This window comes from Kogia breviceps, chromosome 3, assembly GCF_026419965.1.
Source record: "Kogia breviceps isolate mKogBre1 chromosome 3, mKogBre1 haplotype 1, whole genome shotgun sequence".
In the NCBI taxonomy this organism is placed as follows: domain Eukaryota; kingdom Metazoa; phylum Chordata; class Mammalia; order Artiodactyla; family Physeteridae; genus Kogia; species Kogia breviceps.
Window position 1 is genome coordinate 3,417,628 of NC_081312.1, and position 17,761 is coordinate 3,435,388.

Sequence of the window (17,761 nt, forward strand, 5' to 3'; positions counted from 1 at the left end):
AGTCACCCCGGGGCCGGGACGTTCCTCCCCCTTCATGAATGGTTACACATGACACTGTGGGAGGGGACGTTCTGCTACCGATACGGCCCTTCCTGTCTGTCCCCCATCGAGCTCCTTCCCAGGTTTTTGACCTCCCCGTCTCCCCTCCTTCAGCCAACCCTGACCTGTCTCCCCTCCTTCAGCCGACCCTGACCTCCTGATCTAGCTCGGGGCCATGCGCCCTGCCCAATCAACCTTTCCCCTTAAAAACGTGTTAGAAAAAAGGCATCAGTCAAGCAGATGGGCCTCTGGGAGCAGGGCAGGCACACAAACCGGGAAATGTTTGCATAAGACCTCCGACCTCAATTCCACGGTCACTTTCACTGAAAATACACGGACAATTCTGTATCTTTATAGTTTCTGCCGAGTGTCCAAACAAACAGAAAGCCATCCAATTGTTCTCTGTTTTGCTAAAATACTTCTCTCACATGTACAGGTTTGCAGGGTCTATGACACCGAAGTGCAGAGGCCCATCTGTGACCAGCTGGAGAGGTCCAGGTCCAGGGCTCCTGCTTCGGAGAACCCCCCGACCCCATGCTGACCCCCGCCCTTCTGTTTCTGGTGCACCCCCAGAGTCCAGTACCTGCAGGTGAGGCCAGGCTGCTTCTAACGTTGGCTCATCTTCCTCTGGGTCAAATTCTGCTCCCGTAGGGTTGGAGGAAGGTGGTAATGTTCGAAACATGTTAACTGCAAACTAAAATCCACATATCCTATAATTATAACCAGGACATTAAAAATATTTACAGAGAACATTTAAAACAATCTTAAGGAATTCTAATGATAACTGCTTCCAGTGGTTATCTGGCTTGTGCTTATTCTCAAAATTCAGAAGCGGTGTGGGTCCCGAGAGCCGGGGTCAAAGCCACGGCTAGACCCGTGGCCGTGGACAGCCAGCCACCAAGGTTCCTGCCTGACCTTTCAGATAACCAGTGCCAACAGATGCTGATGGGCAGGGATGACACCTAAGGCCTTTGTTATATCCAGTAACTGCAGAGCAAGGAGAAAGTTCAAGGCGCTAGTAAGAAAAGGGTGAGACTACGAAAGAAACAGCAGAGATCAAAGAAGTGAAAACGGTGGGAAAATGGCAGAGGCCGCTTCAGAGGTTGTACACGGCTTCCCTGCCAAAGTCCTGTGCAGTGACAGTGACAGTGACAGTGACGAGAGCGGCAACAGTCCAGACAGAGTAACTTCCAGGAGGGTGGCTAGAGGATCGCTTCCAGAGAAAGGGCCGCAATGTTAGCAAGGGGAGGAGTCGTCACGTCACAGGACAGCCTGGTCCGTGTGCCCAGGGACTGCGCGGGACACACAAAGAGGAGATCCCTCTGGAGTCTGGACGATTCCCTTGCATGCCTCATGGCCCTCTTCTCTGCTCTCCACCCTGTACTGTCCCTCCCCACTCTCCCCCACCCCAGGCTCCAATCAATCTCCATTTCATAAAAATCAGCGTGTTTTATTTACAACAGATGTTTTCTACATAAAATCCACAATTCTTTGGAGCACAGGTACATTTTACTGCCTGGATGGTTAATATCAATAAAGCACAATATAGATTGACAGGTTCCTGATATAAATGTAGAAGTCTAGTTTTCACTATCACCAATTTATAACCTATGTTTCTTTCAGAGTCAGTTTAAATATGTTACCTCACCGAATCTTTGAACACGCCATATGCCAGTTACAGAGCTCGACTCTAGTGATCAAAAAAAGCCCTCCGTCCTTCCAAGCCCAGAAGCACAGAATCAAAACACCCAACCTACAAGATAGAATCCGACTCCACTACAACAGCGAGGGTCTCTACAGTGAGTTCAGAGCAAACCTGGCTGTTCAGATTACAGTTCTGTAAAGACCAAGCTACAACTCCATGGCACCCGTTTTGTTTTATCCTGTCTTCCTGCAACACCATTTTCCATGAAGAAAAACACACACTCCCCAAGTCCTGGGCTCTAGAAGCTCCGAGCATCAAATGTTTGCTCTCTGCGTCGTGAGACAGGAGCAGACGCAGATAGTCCAGGGACGGGAGCAACAGAGAATGGCTGGAACAAGTAACTAAACGCCAGAAACAAGGAATGAAAGGAATCTTTTAATAGAAATATGAGTAATGCTCCTCTGACGTAAGTAAAAAGAAGAGGAGGTCTGGAACCGGTGAATGGGGTGTGTGCACAGGGCCCCGCAAGAGGCCTCCCCAAACCATAGTGACCGGCGAACACAGGCTGGGATGGGTGTTGTCAGGTAGAAGGGGTGCGTCCTCCATCGCTGGTCCCCAGGCCCTCCGATCCAAAAGCCCACAGAACAGAAGAAGGGGACAATAGGAGCCCAGCCACCGACCCCTCCGGGCCTGCGGGGTGGGGATGGGGGCAGCAGAACCAGCCCTGTCCCCCCCGGCCGTGGAGTGTGGAGAGGACAGGGTCAGAAAGGAGCCCAAGGCCTCTGCGGGGTGCGGCACTCCTGGGAGGGCTTCCCAATCCTCTCCCTCAAAGCCAGTGATCGGGGGCTCCAAGAGTCACCCAGAGACCAGGGTGGGGACCGTGGATCCAGGCCGCGTCCCCGGGGGCAGAGGTGTCTGTGGGCACCGCCGCGCTGCCTCTCTGGGAGCCTGTGACATCGTGGCACAGGGCACCTAGAGGGGAGCACACACACACGGGCCACCTTGGAGGCTGCACGTGAGGGCCGTGGGGGTCAGTGGGGAGAGAGCAGGGGTCAGCTCGCTCAGGCAGGGGCTGGAGGCTGGGGCACAAGGGGGGATGGCTGCCCCTCAGGGAGGGTCTTTTGGGAAGCCCAATGCTCTCCAGAGCACAGATGCCCCCTGGGAGGGGCCGCCGCCCGGGCAGAGGCCAGGCTGCTGCAGGACATCAGGCACAGGCGTTGTGGCCCTCGGCCCCTCCTCTCCCGCTTCAGGTCCCTCGCCGGCCAGGCTGCCCAAGGGGAAGGTGGGGACAGATGAGGTTCTGAGTCGGGGATTGAAGCGATAAAGTAGGTGCGACAGCTGGAACCAGAGGGGCAGGGGAGATACAACAGATCGTGATTAAAGGCGATGGCTGAAGAAAATAAAACGTACCCGTGTGACGGCTTAGAGCACCCATTATTCAATCAGACAGCAATCTGAGTGTCACTGTGATGGCGTTTAGTAACTGTGGTCACATCTAGATCAGCTGACTGTAAGTAAAGGAGAACGTGGGTGGGCCTCAACCAATCAGTTGAAAAGTCTTCTAAGAGCAAAACTGCTTTCCCTGAGGAAGAAGTAATTCCACTGTGGATGGCAGCATCTGAGTCTGCCTCACGGAGTTCAGATTTGCCCCGTCTGACTCCACAAGGCATAATAAGACAGTTCCTCAAAAGTCCACCTACCCATCCATCCATCCCTCTTTCTGTCTCTGTCTGTCTCCATCCTACTGGTTCTGTTTCTCTGGAAGGACTCTGACTGATCCACGCGGTCAGCTGAGATTCCTGAGTAACGTGTTGTAGTAAAGCTAATGATTCCAGCCTCAAGTTGAAGTCCCACTGCACAGTGTTCAGTCAGCTACAGCCCGTCCGCAACACCTACACATTCACCGAATCCCAGGTGCTGAGTCAGGGGCCTGCAAGGGGCCACAGACCAACTTGCTTTGAATGCAAAAGTCCCCTTTTCATGTCCTGCGAGGATGACCATCCTCGAGCCAGGAAGTTTTATGACTGGCCAAATCTAATGGATCAAAAGTTATATCTTTCACACAACAACAAAAACCTCACACTGTAATTTCTACCCTCTTTTCCTACCACATTAATTTAATGCTCACCTCTAGAAAAGGCTAAAGATACTAAAAACTAATATGTAGATGAAAGAGCAGAAAGCAGAAAGCAGGCCACCTTGAGCTGTCCATGGTCTTCTAACTAACCCACCAACATTTCTGAGCACAGCAGCTTCAGGGGTCAAACTAGTCGAGTGCCGTGGTGTTGACATCTGCATGCTGTGTACGTGCGTGGAGTTTAGTCTGAGAGCCACAGAAGGCGACCGTTGTCAGCGTCACGCCATGGAAACCAGAGGGAATCCGTTTCTACTGTAGGTCTAGAAGGCTTAGATCTGATGCGGATCACGCAGACGCATCACAACCTCTCGGCTGAGACACACCGATTCGGAGCGCACCGTGATCCCTGGACACAGAGCTAGAATCAGCCCTGGCACAGAGAGAGGCAGCGTGGCCTCAGGGGGCAGCCTCACCAGGCCCTCTTCTCGCTCAGACCAGGACCCGAGACTGAGAAGCCTGCTCAAGCTTTGGTTTTCTCACCTGTTGAAAGAGGGTGAATCCTTTCTTTGCACTGGGCACGTGTGAAACAGACATGTCACGACGCTTGCAGGTGTGCACGTGACCCACGCAGCCCCCGAGTGTGGCGTGGACTGACCGTGGTAGTAGGAAGCACCTGCTTTTACAGTTTTCTTGACATTTCTACTTTCAGTATTTAAATGATCCTGCAGATGTTCTTCTCCCAGTTGCTAAATTTATTGAATAAATGCAAACCAAAATGGCTCAAGAAGTGTTTATGCAAAATTCTCACAATTCAGTAACACGCAGCCTTTCTATACCTGTAATATTCATCACCAGTGGGTGAAGTAATAAAATATTCATGCTGTGACACAAGTGCAGTACAGTGGAACATATAAAGGTTTAAGACAGGAAGAGATACGCTCCAAAAAGAAACGCTGATAATCTAATTTCAGAGACAACAAGGAAAGAAAGGTTGATTATTCAGTTCTCCGTTTAAAACCAAAAAGATTTTCTCTTTTTTTGCGGGGGGGCTGCACTGGGTCTTCGTTGCTGCGTGCAGGCTTTCTCTAGTTGCAGCGAACGGGGTCTCCTCTTCACTGTGGTGAGCGGGCTTCTCATTGCGGTGGCTTCTCTTGTTGCAGAACACGGGCTCTAGGCGCACAGGCTTCAGTAGTTGCAACATGCGGGCTCAGTAGTTGCGGCTCGTGGGCTCTAGAGTGCAGGTTCAGCAGTTGTGGTGCACGGGCTTAGCTGCTCCGCGGCATGTGGGATCTTCCTGGACCAGGGATCGAACCTGTGCCCCCTGCACTGGCAGGCAGATTCTTAACCACGGCCCCACCAGGGACACCCCAAGGGTTTTCTACTATGCTACTGATTTTGTTTTATTCATGTGATAGGGTTTATAAAGGTGAGTCCACCAAAGGGCAAATTACAGCTCTTCCTCCTGTAACAGGAATGCCAGGTTCTGAGGGTCATATTGCTAAGAGATACATTTCGGAGGTGGGGAGGTAGGGAGCCCTTCCACATTATATTTTAAATAGAAAGCTGTCATTTGCTTGCAAATGATATATAACTGGAAAAACCAACAGAAACAAGAGTCAGACCATCACAGCTGGGCCACGCATACAAAAACCCAAAACCCAAACCTAACAGCAACATCTTCTCCACCGACAACAGGCAACGAGGAAACATAACTGATAGGAGGACGCCAGGTACTGGCCACAAAAATGACCAAGGGCCTAGGAACTCACAACCCAGTTACGAGGCTTCAATGAGAGCATGAAAACCCTAAGAGAAGAACTGAAGGATACCCGAACGAGTGTGAGGACCCTTCCCTTCTCCAGTGTGAGGTGACATTGTATCACAAAGACGTAACTTCTCCGCAAAGCAATTTACACTTTAAAAGCAATCTTACATATAACTCTAACTCGTTTTTTAGGTGGATGGTAAAGATCCTAGTAGCAATCTTAAAGGGAAGAACTGCCCCTTTCCTCACTCGTAGAATTAGTTCAATCTGGTTTCACAGCAGAATTCAGGCATCATCCTGGGGAATGTGTGCTGGACGACCCTCCGTCACCTGCCGTAGCGCCCGGCAACTAGTAGATCCTCAAAGACCTGCTGAGAGCAAGTGGATCCTTTGGGGAAAGCACCCAGCAGTCACCTTATTAACTGCAACACCAAGTAATTAACCGAAATCTTCCCGATTAAACCTTAGCTCTCAGCTGCAGTGTAATTTCATCAGGGGAGCCTCCCCTGACCCCAGGCCCAACTGGGTCCCTGCCTTCAAGCTCTTCTATCATCCTGCCCCTTTCTTTGTGATCTTTGTCTCAAATATAACCGGATGGTCGGCTAATTCTTGGCCTAATGTCTTCCCTCCTGGCACCACCTCCCAAGGCCCGCGGTACCGCCTGGCACAGAGCGAGCACTCGCACGAGAGGTGAGTGAGGCTGGGTCTCCTCCACGCGCATCCACAGCGCCACTTCCTCTACGCAGCTTTACCTCCAGGTAGATGCCTGAAGAAAAGAACTACAAGCTAAACTCTTACTTTGAACAGCTTGCTATTTTTACAATCACTCAAATATGCTCTCAATCAAAGTTAAAGATATAGAAATAAATACCTACAAATCTTTGTAGAATACTTAATAAAGGAAATTTACTCTCAAGTTTTCAAACAGTGGACTTTTAAATTTTATGACCATTTCACAACTGAGTGTATAACAGCATCTTCTTCAAATGAAAATATGCTAGTCATTTATAATTATGCATAGGAGTTTATTCTTTACTTTTTATTTTTGAGTTTAAGAATAGAAAATTTACCTACAAAAGATAACCACTCATCTGTAATACCTATAATTCAATTGGTGTTATTTAAACACAACATTGGAACTGCAAGTTTTTCTTAAGTTATTTACTCTGATCCAAAGGTGAGTTTTACATAAGGCTTCTGAATGATGTATTCCCTAATATCTTGTTATGAAAAACCTCAATACAAAACAGTTGAATTTTATAGTGACTAACGATATAGCCACCAACTAGATTTTACCATCAACGTTCTTCCCTGGTGGTCCAGTGGTTAAGACTCTGCGCTCCCAATGCAGGGAGCCGGGGTTAGATCCCTGGTCAGGGAATTAGGTCCTGCATGCTGCAACTAAAAGATACCACATGCTGCAACTAAGACCCGGCACAGCCAAGTAAATAAATATAAAAAATAAAATAAAATTTAAAAAACAAAACAAAAAACTACACATTCTGCATTCTACATGATAGAAATGAACTGAAAAGGGAAGGGAAGCCTCAGAGTTAAAGTACTTATTTCCTAGTCATATATGTAGACTCAACTGTTTTCTTGCTGTGTGCCACCCCCACTGACTAGATGCATACAGTGACAAAATTATAAATTATGCAAATAACCTTCGGTGAGTGTGTTTTTTAGAATCGTTGTTGGATCACCTGTGTGAATGGGATTAAGTACTGACTGAGTACCTATTATAAATGAAGCAGAGACTTATACTTCTGGACAAGACAGAGTAACAGGAATGGGATTTGCCCTACTTCCTGAAACAACCAAAAAAACCCAAGGAAAAACACATGGAATTCTGGTTTGCAAGACATGGATTTCAGACAGTGCAAGACAGAGAGAGATTTCTGAGAGATGGGAAACAAATGCCTCGCTTTCTCCTTTGACAGAATTTCCAGGTTGCAGCACAGGGAGAAAGAACCTGGGTGAAGTCCAGCAGACCTAGGTGGTTAGAATCTGCAAGGCAAAGTCCCAGAGAGAAGAGAGCTGCACAGAGAGAACTCCAGAGATTGCAGAGGTCCTCCTGAATTATTCAGAAGAGGACTGATCAGCCCACTGGGGTGAGAAAACTACTGGAGGCTGCAAAAAGAACCACCTGAAAAGACCAGAGAGACCCAGTATTCACCCAGGGCTGGAGCAGTTCCTGTTCCCATCAACCAGGCTGGAAAAATCCGTTAATTCACAGAGGACTGGGCTCATAATCAGAAGGGTCTTGTCTCAGCAGTGGGGGATAATTAGCCATAGAGTGATTATGACTATAGTCCTTCCCAACACATCTTAAAAGCAAGAACCAAAAGGATCAAACTGTTTGCAAGTAACTGCATCCCAAACAAATCTCCAGATATTAATAGAAATATATAAGTATGCAGTACTCATCAAGGCAAAATCCATAGTCAGACATCCAATAAAAAATGACCAGACACACAAAGCAGCATGAAAAATATCATTTATAACAAGAAGGAAAACCAATCAACTGAACTGACCTGGAATTGACACAATGGTAGAATTAACAGATAAGGCTAAAATAGTATTCTATGTGTTCAAAAAGTTAGGTGGAGACATGAAGATATTGAAAAGACATGAACTACATGAGATGAAGACTACAATGTGAGATGAAAAATTTACGGAGGGAAATTAACAAAAGCTGAGACATTGCAGAAAAGGTTACTGAACTTGAAGACAGCAAAGGGAATCACCAAATGAAACACACAAAGAAAAAAAAGACTTTAGAGAAAAAGAGCGTAAGTCAGCTGTGGAACAACTCTATGAGGCCTAACACACATTTCACTGGAGCCTCTAAAGGACAAGGTGTAGGAGACAGAAAAAAATATTTGAAGAGATAAGGGCCAAATACTTTTCCTAAATTTCATAAAAACTATAAACGAACTCCAAAGACAAGAAAAAGAAGGAAACTATACCAAGGCACATCATAATCAAGTTGCTTGCTTAAAAAGAACAACAGCAAGAAAATCTTAAAAAGTAGCCAGAAGAGAAAAAGATACATTATGTCCAGAGGAACAGAGATAGGAATGGCAGCAGGTTTCTTATCAGAAACAATGCAAGCAAGAAGACAGTGGAGCAAAATTTTTAAAGGATTAAACTTTGACCTGTTGTTCTATACCCACCAGAGGTATTGTGGGTTCAGCTCCAGACCACTGCAATAAAGTGAATGTCAGAAAAAAGCTAGTCACACAAAGTTTTTGATTTCCCAGTACTTATAAAAGTTATATTTAAACTATACTGTAGTCTATTAAGTGTGCAGTAGCATTATGTCCAAAAAAAAAAGTGCATATCCTAGTTAAAAAAATACTTTATTGCTAAAAAATGCTAACCATTATCTGAGCCTTCAGAGAGTCAATCTTTTTGCTGTTGGAGGGTTTGAAATATTTTGAGAATTACCAAAATGTGACGCAGAGACAGGAAGTGAGCGAATGATTTTGGAAAAACAGTGCCAATAGACTGGCTTGATGCAGGGTTGCCACAAACCTTCAATCGGTGAAAAACACAATATGTGCGAAGTGCAATAAAGTGAAGCATAATAAAATGAGGTATGCCTGCATATCTTTCAAAGTCAAAGGCAATCCATCGACGGATGAATAGATAAAGATGAGCACATATATACAATGGAATATTACTCAGCCATAAAGAGAAACGAAATTGAGTTATTTGTAGTGAGGTGGATGGACCTAGAGTCTGTCACACAGAGTGAAGTAAGTCATAAAGAGAACAACAAATACCGTATGCTAATGCATACATATGGAAACTAAAAAAAAAAAAAAAAAGGTACTGATGAACCTAGTTGCAGGGCAGGAATAAAGAGGTAGACAGAGAGAATGGACTTGAGGACATGGGATGGGAGAGCAAAGGTGGGGCAAAGTCAGAGTAGCTTCGACATACATACACTACCGAATGTAAAATAGTTGACTGGTGGGAAGCAGCTGCATAACACAGGGAGATCGGCTCAGTGCTTTGCGATGACCTAGAGGGGTGGGGTAGGAAGGGTGGGAGGGAGACGCAAGAGGGAGGGGATATGGGGACATACGTATGCATATGGCTGATTTGCTTTGTTGTGCAAGAAAAACTAACACAGTATTGTGAAGCAATTATACTCCAATAAAGATCTGTTAAAAAAAAAATCAAAGGCAAAAGAAAGACTTTTTCAGATGAACAAATGCTAAAAGAATTAATCACTGGTAGATATGTGCTACAAGAGAAATTAAAGAAAGTCCTTCAAGCAGAAGGAAACTGATATCAGATGGATACCAGAATGAAGAACAGTGAAAATGATAACTATCTGGTTAAGTATAAAAGAGTTTAAAAAATTATTTAAATCTCTTTAAAACAGAACTATTTTCTAAAAATAATACATGGTGGGGTTTATAACATACGAAGAAGTAAAATGACAATAGCAGGAAGACTCGTGGAGAAGAAATAGAAGTGCACTGCTGTAAACTGATATTTACATGGTGTATTGTCACTTGAAGGCTGACTGTGACAAGTTAAGGATGCATTCTAGAAAAGCTAAATAATTGAGATCAAACAATAAAGAGTGATAGTTAAAAAGCCAACAAGAGAAACTGTAATCATAAAAGTATTCAACTGATCCAAAAGAAAACAGAAAAAGAGGAAAAGGGAACAAAAAACAGATGGGATAAGCAGAGAAAAAATGCAGCAAGATGGTAGATTTAAACCCAACAACATCAATACTTACAACGCAAGTTAATGGTTTGAGTACCTCAACCAAAAGGCAGAGATTGTTTGATTGAATAAAGGAGCAAGACTCAACTATATGCTGTCTACAATAAGCCCACTTTAAATACAAAGATATGAATTGGTCAAAAATAAAAGGAAGGAAAAATATACACATTAACATTAGTCAAGAGAGCTGGAGTGGCTATATTAATATCATACAAAGTAAGTTTTGGAGAAAATAATATTACTGATGATAACAGGATCATTTTATAGTTATAAAGGAGTCAATTCAACTAATAATACTAATATTTATGCACTGAATAATATGAAGCACCTTATACAACTGCAAGAAACAATCAGAGATAGAAAATTAAAAAACCCAATTACAATAGCACCCCAAAATAAAATACTTATTTATGAGTCTAAAAAAATACATAGGGTATCTACATGCTGAAAACTATAAACAAAGATGATCAAAATGGAGATATAGACTGTGTTCACGGATTGAAAGGTTCAATATTGTTAAGATAGCAATTCTCTCCAAACGTACATACTCAATACAATTCCAATTAAAACCCCTGAAGAATATTTTGTAGATAATGACAAGCTGATTCTTAAATTTATTTGGAAAGATAAAATAACTAGAAAAGCCTAACAATTTGAAAAAGAATAAAAAGGTTGGAACATTCATATTACTTGATCTCAACATTTACTATAAAGTGACAATAATAAAGATGGTATGGCATAAGCAAGAGGATCCCTAGATCAATGGAACAGAATACAGAGTCCAGAAATAGACTCACGAATATGGTGAATTAAGTTTTGATTAAGGTGGAAAGGCAATTCAATGGAGTATGGTTAGTCTTTTCAACAAATGGTTTTCAACAAACACTTGGACATCCATAGGCCAAGAAATGAAACTGACAAAATGGATCATAGATTTAAATGTAAACTAGAAAATCTTGAGGAGAAAATTTTTTTGAGTTTGGGTTAGGCAAAGACTTCTTATATATGACACCAAAAGCACTACCCATGAAGGAAACAAATCAAAAATTAGACTTCATCTAAATGAAAAACTCTGTAAAAGACACTGTTAAAATAAAAAGACAAGGCACAAACTGAAATAAAATATTTGCAAATCACTTATCTGTCAAAGCATCTGTATCCAGAATAAGTAAGCAAGTCTCAAACTCAATAAGAAAACAACCCAATTGAAAAACAGGCCAATGATCTGAACAGACACTTCCCCAAGGAAGATACACAAACGAGCACAGGAAAAAATGCTCAGCATCATTAATCATCAAGGAAATGCAAGTTAAAGTCAAAATGAGATAAAAGGACTGAAGACACCAAATGTTGACAAGGATTGGAGCAACCAGAACTATCGCACGTGGCTGGCGGGAGTGCAAAAAAATGGCACATCTACTTTGGAAAACAGTTTGGCAGTTTCTTAGTAAGTTAAATGAATACTTAATCATATGACCCAGCAATCCCATGCCTATGTGCTCACCCAAGTTAAAAAAAAAAACAAAAACACCTATGTCCAAAACTTGTACGTGAATATTTATAGCAGCGTTATTGCTAAAAACTGGAAACAATCCAAATATTCCTCAACTGGGGAGTGGACAAATCATGATACCTCTATATAATGAGATACTACTGAGAAAAAGGAACAAACCACTAATACATCAACAACATGGATGAATACCAAACAGATTATGCTAAGTTAAAGAAGCCTAGGCTCAAAAGGCTACATACTCTCTGAGTCCATTTATATGACATTCTGGAAGAGGCAAAATGACAGCTAGAGGACAGATGAGTGGTAGCCAGAGACCATGGATAAGGGGAAGGTCTGGCTTCAAAGGAGTAGCATGAAGAACTTTTTTGGAGAGTAATAAAACTGTTTTGTATCTTGACTGTGGCGGCGGTGGTTACATGACTACACGTATTTATCAAATCTCAAGAGAACTCTTCACTAAAAACGTAATCTTGCCGAATGTAAACTTAAAATTAACTTAAAACGTTACAGAAAGATAGTAAATATTTACTAGGCTCTAAGTTCTCAAACCTTCTTGATTCACAATGCCCTTAATGTCTTAGTAATTTCTTCACTGTGCCCCTAGACCAAAAGAAATACCTATCAATTTAGGAGTTTCAAAAACCCCAGGTTTAGTGAGGTATAACCTTACTGTATGTAAAGTGTACAACTCGATACATTTGACATTTACGTACATCTGTGAAACCATTATACCATCAAGATGATAAATATACCCATCATCCCCCAAAGTTTCTTAGTAGCCTTTTTTTTTTTTTTAGGCCACACCGTGTAGCATATGGGATCTCAGTTCCCCAACCAGAGATTGAACCTGTGAGCCCCCTGCATTGGGAGTGTGGAGTCTTAACCACTGGACCACCAGGGAAGATCGCTTAGTAGCCTTTTGGAAAAAAAAAGTACATATAAGTTAAGTTGGTTGCGGTTGGAGGTGGGGGTGGGTTTAGGTAGAATTGGCGAGGGGTGGAGTACAGAAAAAGATTAACTTTTTTTCCTCTATCGTTCTGTATTTATTTCACTTATTTAAAATAAGCACACATTTAATAAAAACATCAAACAAAACAAAGGGTGATTCTCTCAAAAGAAGAGCAAATCTCCAAGAAATGGCTCACTGGGTATTTGAAGTAGAAAAATCATTCGCTGGATTTCAAAAAGCACTTTATGCCGTAATCTCCCCTTAGCTCATCGATGATGGCAGTGCTTCTTTACCCCGTGTTACTGTGACTTTGGCAAAACAAAAACAACTAAGCAAAAAGAGGAACGCGTGATTTAAATCATTACCTGAAAGAAATCCGTAGACTATTTGAAGCTCCACTGGTTAATATACTACCTCCTTTAATTCAAAACATCCTTTCCTCTCTCATTTCCAAACTATCTTCACCCTTACAACAAGTAATACTTTCCAGAACACACTGTAAATATCAGATATAAAACCAGTAGAAGGAGAGACTGTCCAACATCAATCCTTGAATGAAACACGAGACAATCATCCTGAGGACCTGGGGGTGAAACCTCCCACAAGGACTCAAGAAAAACTCCTCTGACCTTAACAGAAAATGTTGACTTGAACCCTAAGCATGAAAGAAAACTTGTAAGGTACTATCTAGTCATTTACAAGCAGTACGGATTAAGATACTGTGATGAACTCATTTTCCCTGGAAATCCAACATGAGTCCTGACAAGGACAGTACTGCTATCACACTATACACAACAAGGTTGTTGTTGTTGTTGTTGTTTTTAAAGAAAAATGCATTTATTGATTTTTGATAATGGCAAATGTGATACATGATCATTATGAAAATTTTTTAAAATTATAAAAATATACTCATAAAAGGGAAAAATCCACATAATCACACTATCCAAAGGCAGCTACTATTAACAGTTTGCTCTCTATTCCTCTAGAACACAGTCTCCTGGACAGGTAAGGGTAGACTGTGTAAGGGCACGCCCTGCATCTTTTTTTTAAAAAAAATTGATTAATTAATTAATTTTTGGCTGCATTGGGTCTTCATTGCTGCACGCGGGCTTCCTCTAGTTGCGGCGACCAGGGGCTACCCTTTGTTGCAGTGCGTGGGCTTCTCATTGCAGTGGTTTCTCTTGTTGCGGAGCACAGGCTCTAGGCGCGTGCGCTTCAGTAGTTGTGGCACGTAGGCTCCAGTAGCTGTGGCTCACGGGCTCTAGAGCACAGGCTCAGTAGTTGTGGCGCACGGGCTTAGCTGCTCCGCGGCATGTGGGATCTTCCTGGACCAGGGCTCGAACACGTGTCCCCTGCATTGTCAGGCGGACTCTTAACCACCGCACCACCAGGGAAGCCCCGCATCCCGCATCTTATTCACTGACTTCTACAGAGTAATCCAGCACCAAAGATGTGGGTAATTCTAGAGAGGTCCATCTTGATGTGAAGCACTTTTGAGCCATCCACTTCATTCAACCATTGATCTAACCGATTCCTTTTCTGACCTGCAGGTGGTTTCACCTGTGACTAAGACTAGTCTTAGTGCCCTCGTCCAGGCAGAAGACTCTATCTAGTGAGCATTACTGAGCCTCTGACATCCCAAACCTTTCTCTCTGGGAACTGACAGCCCAGGGGGAGTTAAGAGTTGTCACAGGTAGCATGTGAGGGCTTAACCTTAGGGGGCAAGGCAGGGAGGCCATTCAGAATGACCTGGAGAACACGTGGAAACAAAGCGCTGTGACCCAGGAAACGCCATTTCTGACCCGCTCCCAGGTGGCGCTGATGCTGCGGCCTTGGCGCAGTACTCTTCGAGAAGAGTGGTTCTCACACTTTTTGGTCTTAGGACACCTTTAAACTCCTAAAAGTTATTGAGGATCCCAAAGAACTTTTGCTTATGAAAGTTATATCTATGGATATTGACTGCAGTAGAAATTAAAGCAAAGAAATTTAAAAAATATTCATTCATTAAAAAATAACAAACCCGGGCTTCCCTGGTGGCGCAGTGGTTGAGAGCCCGCCTGCCGATGCAGGGGACACGGGTTCGTGCCCCGGTCCGGGAAGATCCCACATGCCGCGGAGCGGCTGGGCCCGTGAGCCATGGCCGTTGAGCCTGCGCGTCCGGAGCCTGTGCTCCGCAACGGGTGAGGCCACAACAGTGAGAGGCCCGTGTACCGCCAAATAAATAAATAAATAAATAAATAAATAAATAAAATTTTCATAACATTAGCTATTTCATAAAACAACTCATATTAAAGTATTTCCCAAAACAAATTCAGTGAGAAGAGTGGCACTGTTTCACATTTTTGCAAATCTCTTTACTGTCTGGTTTAATAAAAAACAGCTGGATTCTTACATCTGCTTCTACGTTCAGAATGTTAATTTGGTTGAAATACAGGAAGAAAAATCTTTCTCCAGCAGATATGTAGTTGGAAAAGGGAGGAGTATTTAACAGCCCTTTTAGATAATTGTGGACTTCTTTGATACTACACCAAAACTTGATAAGTGGTAGTTTACTAAAGGTTAGCTATTCTGTGGAATCGTAAATCTTACCAACGAGGCAGTCTCTAATTCACGAAAATCCACTGGTGTGTCTTGCACTTTGAACGGCTCTCTGGTCGACGAATGATTTTGGATCATCAGTTTTGGTCATTTAGAAAACACTGGCCTCACTGAATTATGTGTATTCATATATTTTAAATATATTGCCTATTGGACTGGACTGCTATGCTTTTTAAACACAGAGTTATTGAGAGATAATTCACGTACCGCACAATCCACCCCTTTAAAGTGTACAACTGCTTTTAGTACATCCACAGGACTGTGCAGGCATCAGCATGCCTCATTCCTTTTGTTGTGTGTATTAAAGATCTAATTCATTCATAACAACACCAATCTCAGCAGGAGAGTTTGTGGCACCCGGAAGCTGAGGCTTGCACTGGTGGATACAAATCTTCCAAAATTCAAAATTTTGCCTGAAAGCTCAAATTTTACCTTTGGCAACGAACACTGTCAATTATTTTCCTTTAAGTGACATTCTTATTTTATTTTGTGAGAAAATGCTCCCCAAATATCCAAGTCTGAATAACCCGTTTGTCAGTCATTCTTCCAGTAAAAATGGTGTTCTGTGAAAAAAGTGGCTGCACTATTAGCTTGGTTTTGCTATCAGTGTTTTCACTATGAGAAAAATGCCAATGCCTGAAAAACAGATTAGTCAACTGAAGAAAAAACAAAAACAGATGGCTGATTATATTTTAAAAATGAGTGAAATTAAGAGATAATGGAGTTTATGTAATTTAGGCCTGAGAATTTAGAGGCCAGGAGTTTTCCTTCCTGAGTAATTCTCCTCTTCATCCTCATCTCCCTGAACCTAAGTTTTTGAAATCTGGAAAATAAACGTTAGGCTAGAGGATCTATAAGGTTCCGTTAATTTCTAGGACTACAGTCTATGATGTATAAAAATACAGAGCACACATGAAAAGATGCTGAACATCATTAGCCAAGAGGGAAACGTAAATCAAAACCACAGTGAGATCCTACCTCACACCTACTAGGATGGCTACCATCAAAAAGACAGATAGTAACAAGTACTGAAAATGCGGAGAAACTGGAACCCTTACACCCTGCTGGTGGGAATAAATGGTGCAGCCACTTTGGAAAACAGTCTGGCAGCTCTCCAAAACGGTAAACACATAGTGTTAACACGTCACCAGCAATTCCGCTCCTAGGTAAACACTCAAGAGAAATGAAAACATATATGCACAAAAAGCTTGTACATGAATGGTCACAGTAGCATTATTCATAACTGCTAAGTAGCAGAAATAACCCAAATGTCCATCCATGGATGAACAGATAAATAAAACGTGGTATATATTAATATAACGGAACATTATTTATTTATTATTTTTAAAATTTATTTATTTATTTATGGCTGTGTTGGGTCTTCGTTGCTGCGCGTGGGCTTTCTCTAGTTGCGGCGAGCGGGGGCTACTCTTCGTTGTGGTGCACGGGTTTCTCGTTGCGGTGGCTTCTCTTGTTGTGGAGCATGGGGTCTAGGTGTGCAGGCTCCAGTAGTTGTGGCACACGGGCTCAGTAGTTGTGGCTCATGGGTTCTAGGGCGCAGGCGCAGTAGTTGTGGTGCACGGGCTTAGTTGCTCTGCGGCATGTGGGATCTTCCCGGACCAGGGATCGAACCCATGTCCCCTGCATTGGCAGGCAGTTTCTTAACCACTGTGCCACCAGGGAAGTCCCTGGAATATTATTTAGCAATAAAAAGAAGTTCTGACACACGCTACAACATGGATGAAACTTGAAAACGTTACGCTAAATGAAAAGAAGGCCACATAGTGCATAATGCCATTTCTAAGAAAGATCCAGGTTAGGCAAATCTATAGAGACATAAAGTAGATGAGTAGTTTCCAGGGGTGGGGAGTGGGGAGTGGGGAGTGGGGAGTGAGGGAGGAATGGCAGTAATGGTTAAAGGGTATGGGACTTCTTTCAGGGGGATGAAAATGTTACAAAATTAGATGTGATGATGCCTGTACAGACCTGTGAATACACTAAAACAACTGACTTGTACATTTTAAAGGGGTGGATTGTATATGTGAATTACCTCTCAACGACTCTGTTAAAAAACATACAGCAGCCCAGTCTAATAGGCAACATATTTAAAAGAAGTTAAGCATAAGAAGTATAACATCTACAGAGCTTTGGATTCTTCACGGTGAGTGGGCATTAATGTCTTTAAAAATACCAAGACAGGGACCTTCCTGGTGGTCGAGTGGTTAAGACTCCATGTTTCCACTGCAGGGGGTGCTGGTTCGATCCCCGGTCGGGGAGCTAAGATCCTGCATGCCGCATGACGCGGCTGAAAAAACCAGAACAAAACAAAACAAAAAACAACTATGACAAAACAAAAATACACACACACATACACAGACACACACACCGGGCAATCCTTCAAGCAAGCTGGCTGAGTGCCACTTCAG

At 43.1% G+C, this 17,761-nt stretch overlaps 1 protein-coding gene across 14 annotated transcripts in view; it reads right to left on the reverse strand.

The window, feature by feature from the left end:
- Positions 1-17,761, reverse strand: part of PPP2R5C (protein phosphatase 2 regulatory subunit B'gamma) — a 140,730-nt gene that overhangs the window by 38,704 nt on the left and 84,265 nt on the right. For all 14 annotated transcript variants that reach the window (XM_059058241.2, XM_067027731.1, XM_067027734.1 and 11 more), the window contains one exon: positions 623-733. In XM_059058241.2, the coding sequence (XP_058914224.1) occupies positions 623-733 (111 nt within the window). The remainder of the gene's footprint in view (positions 1-622; positions 734-17,761) is intronic.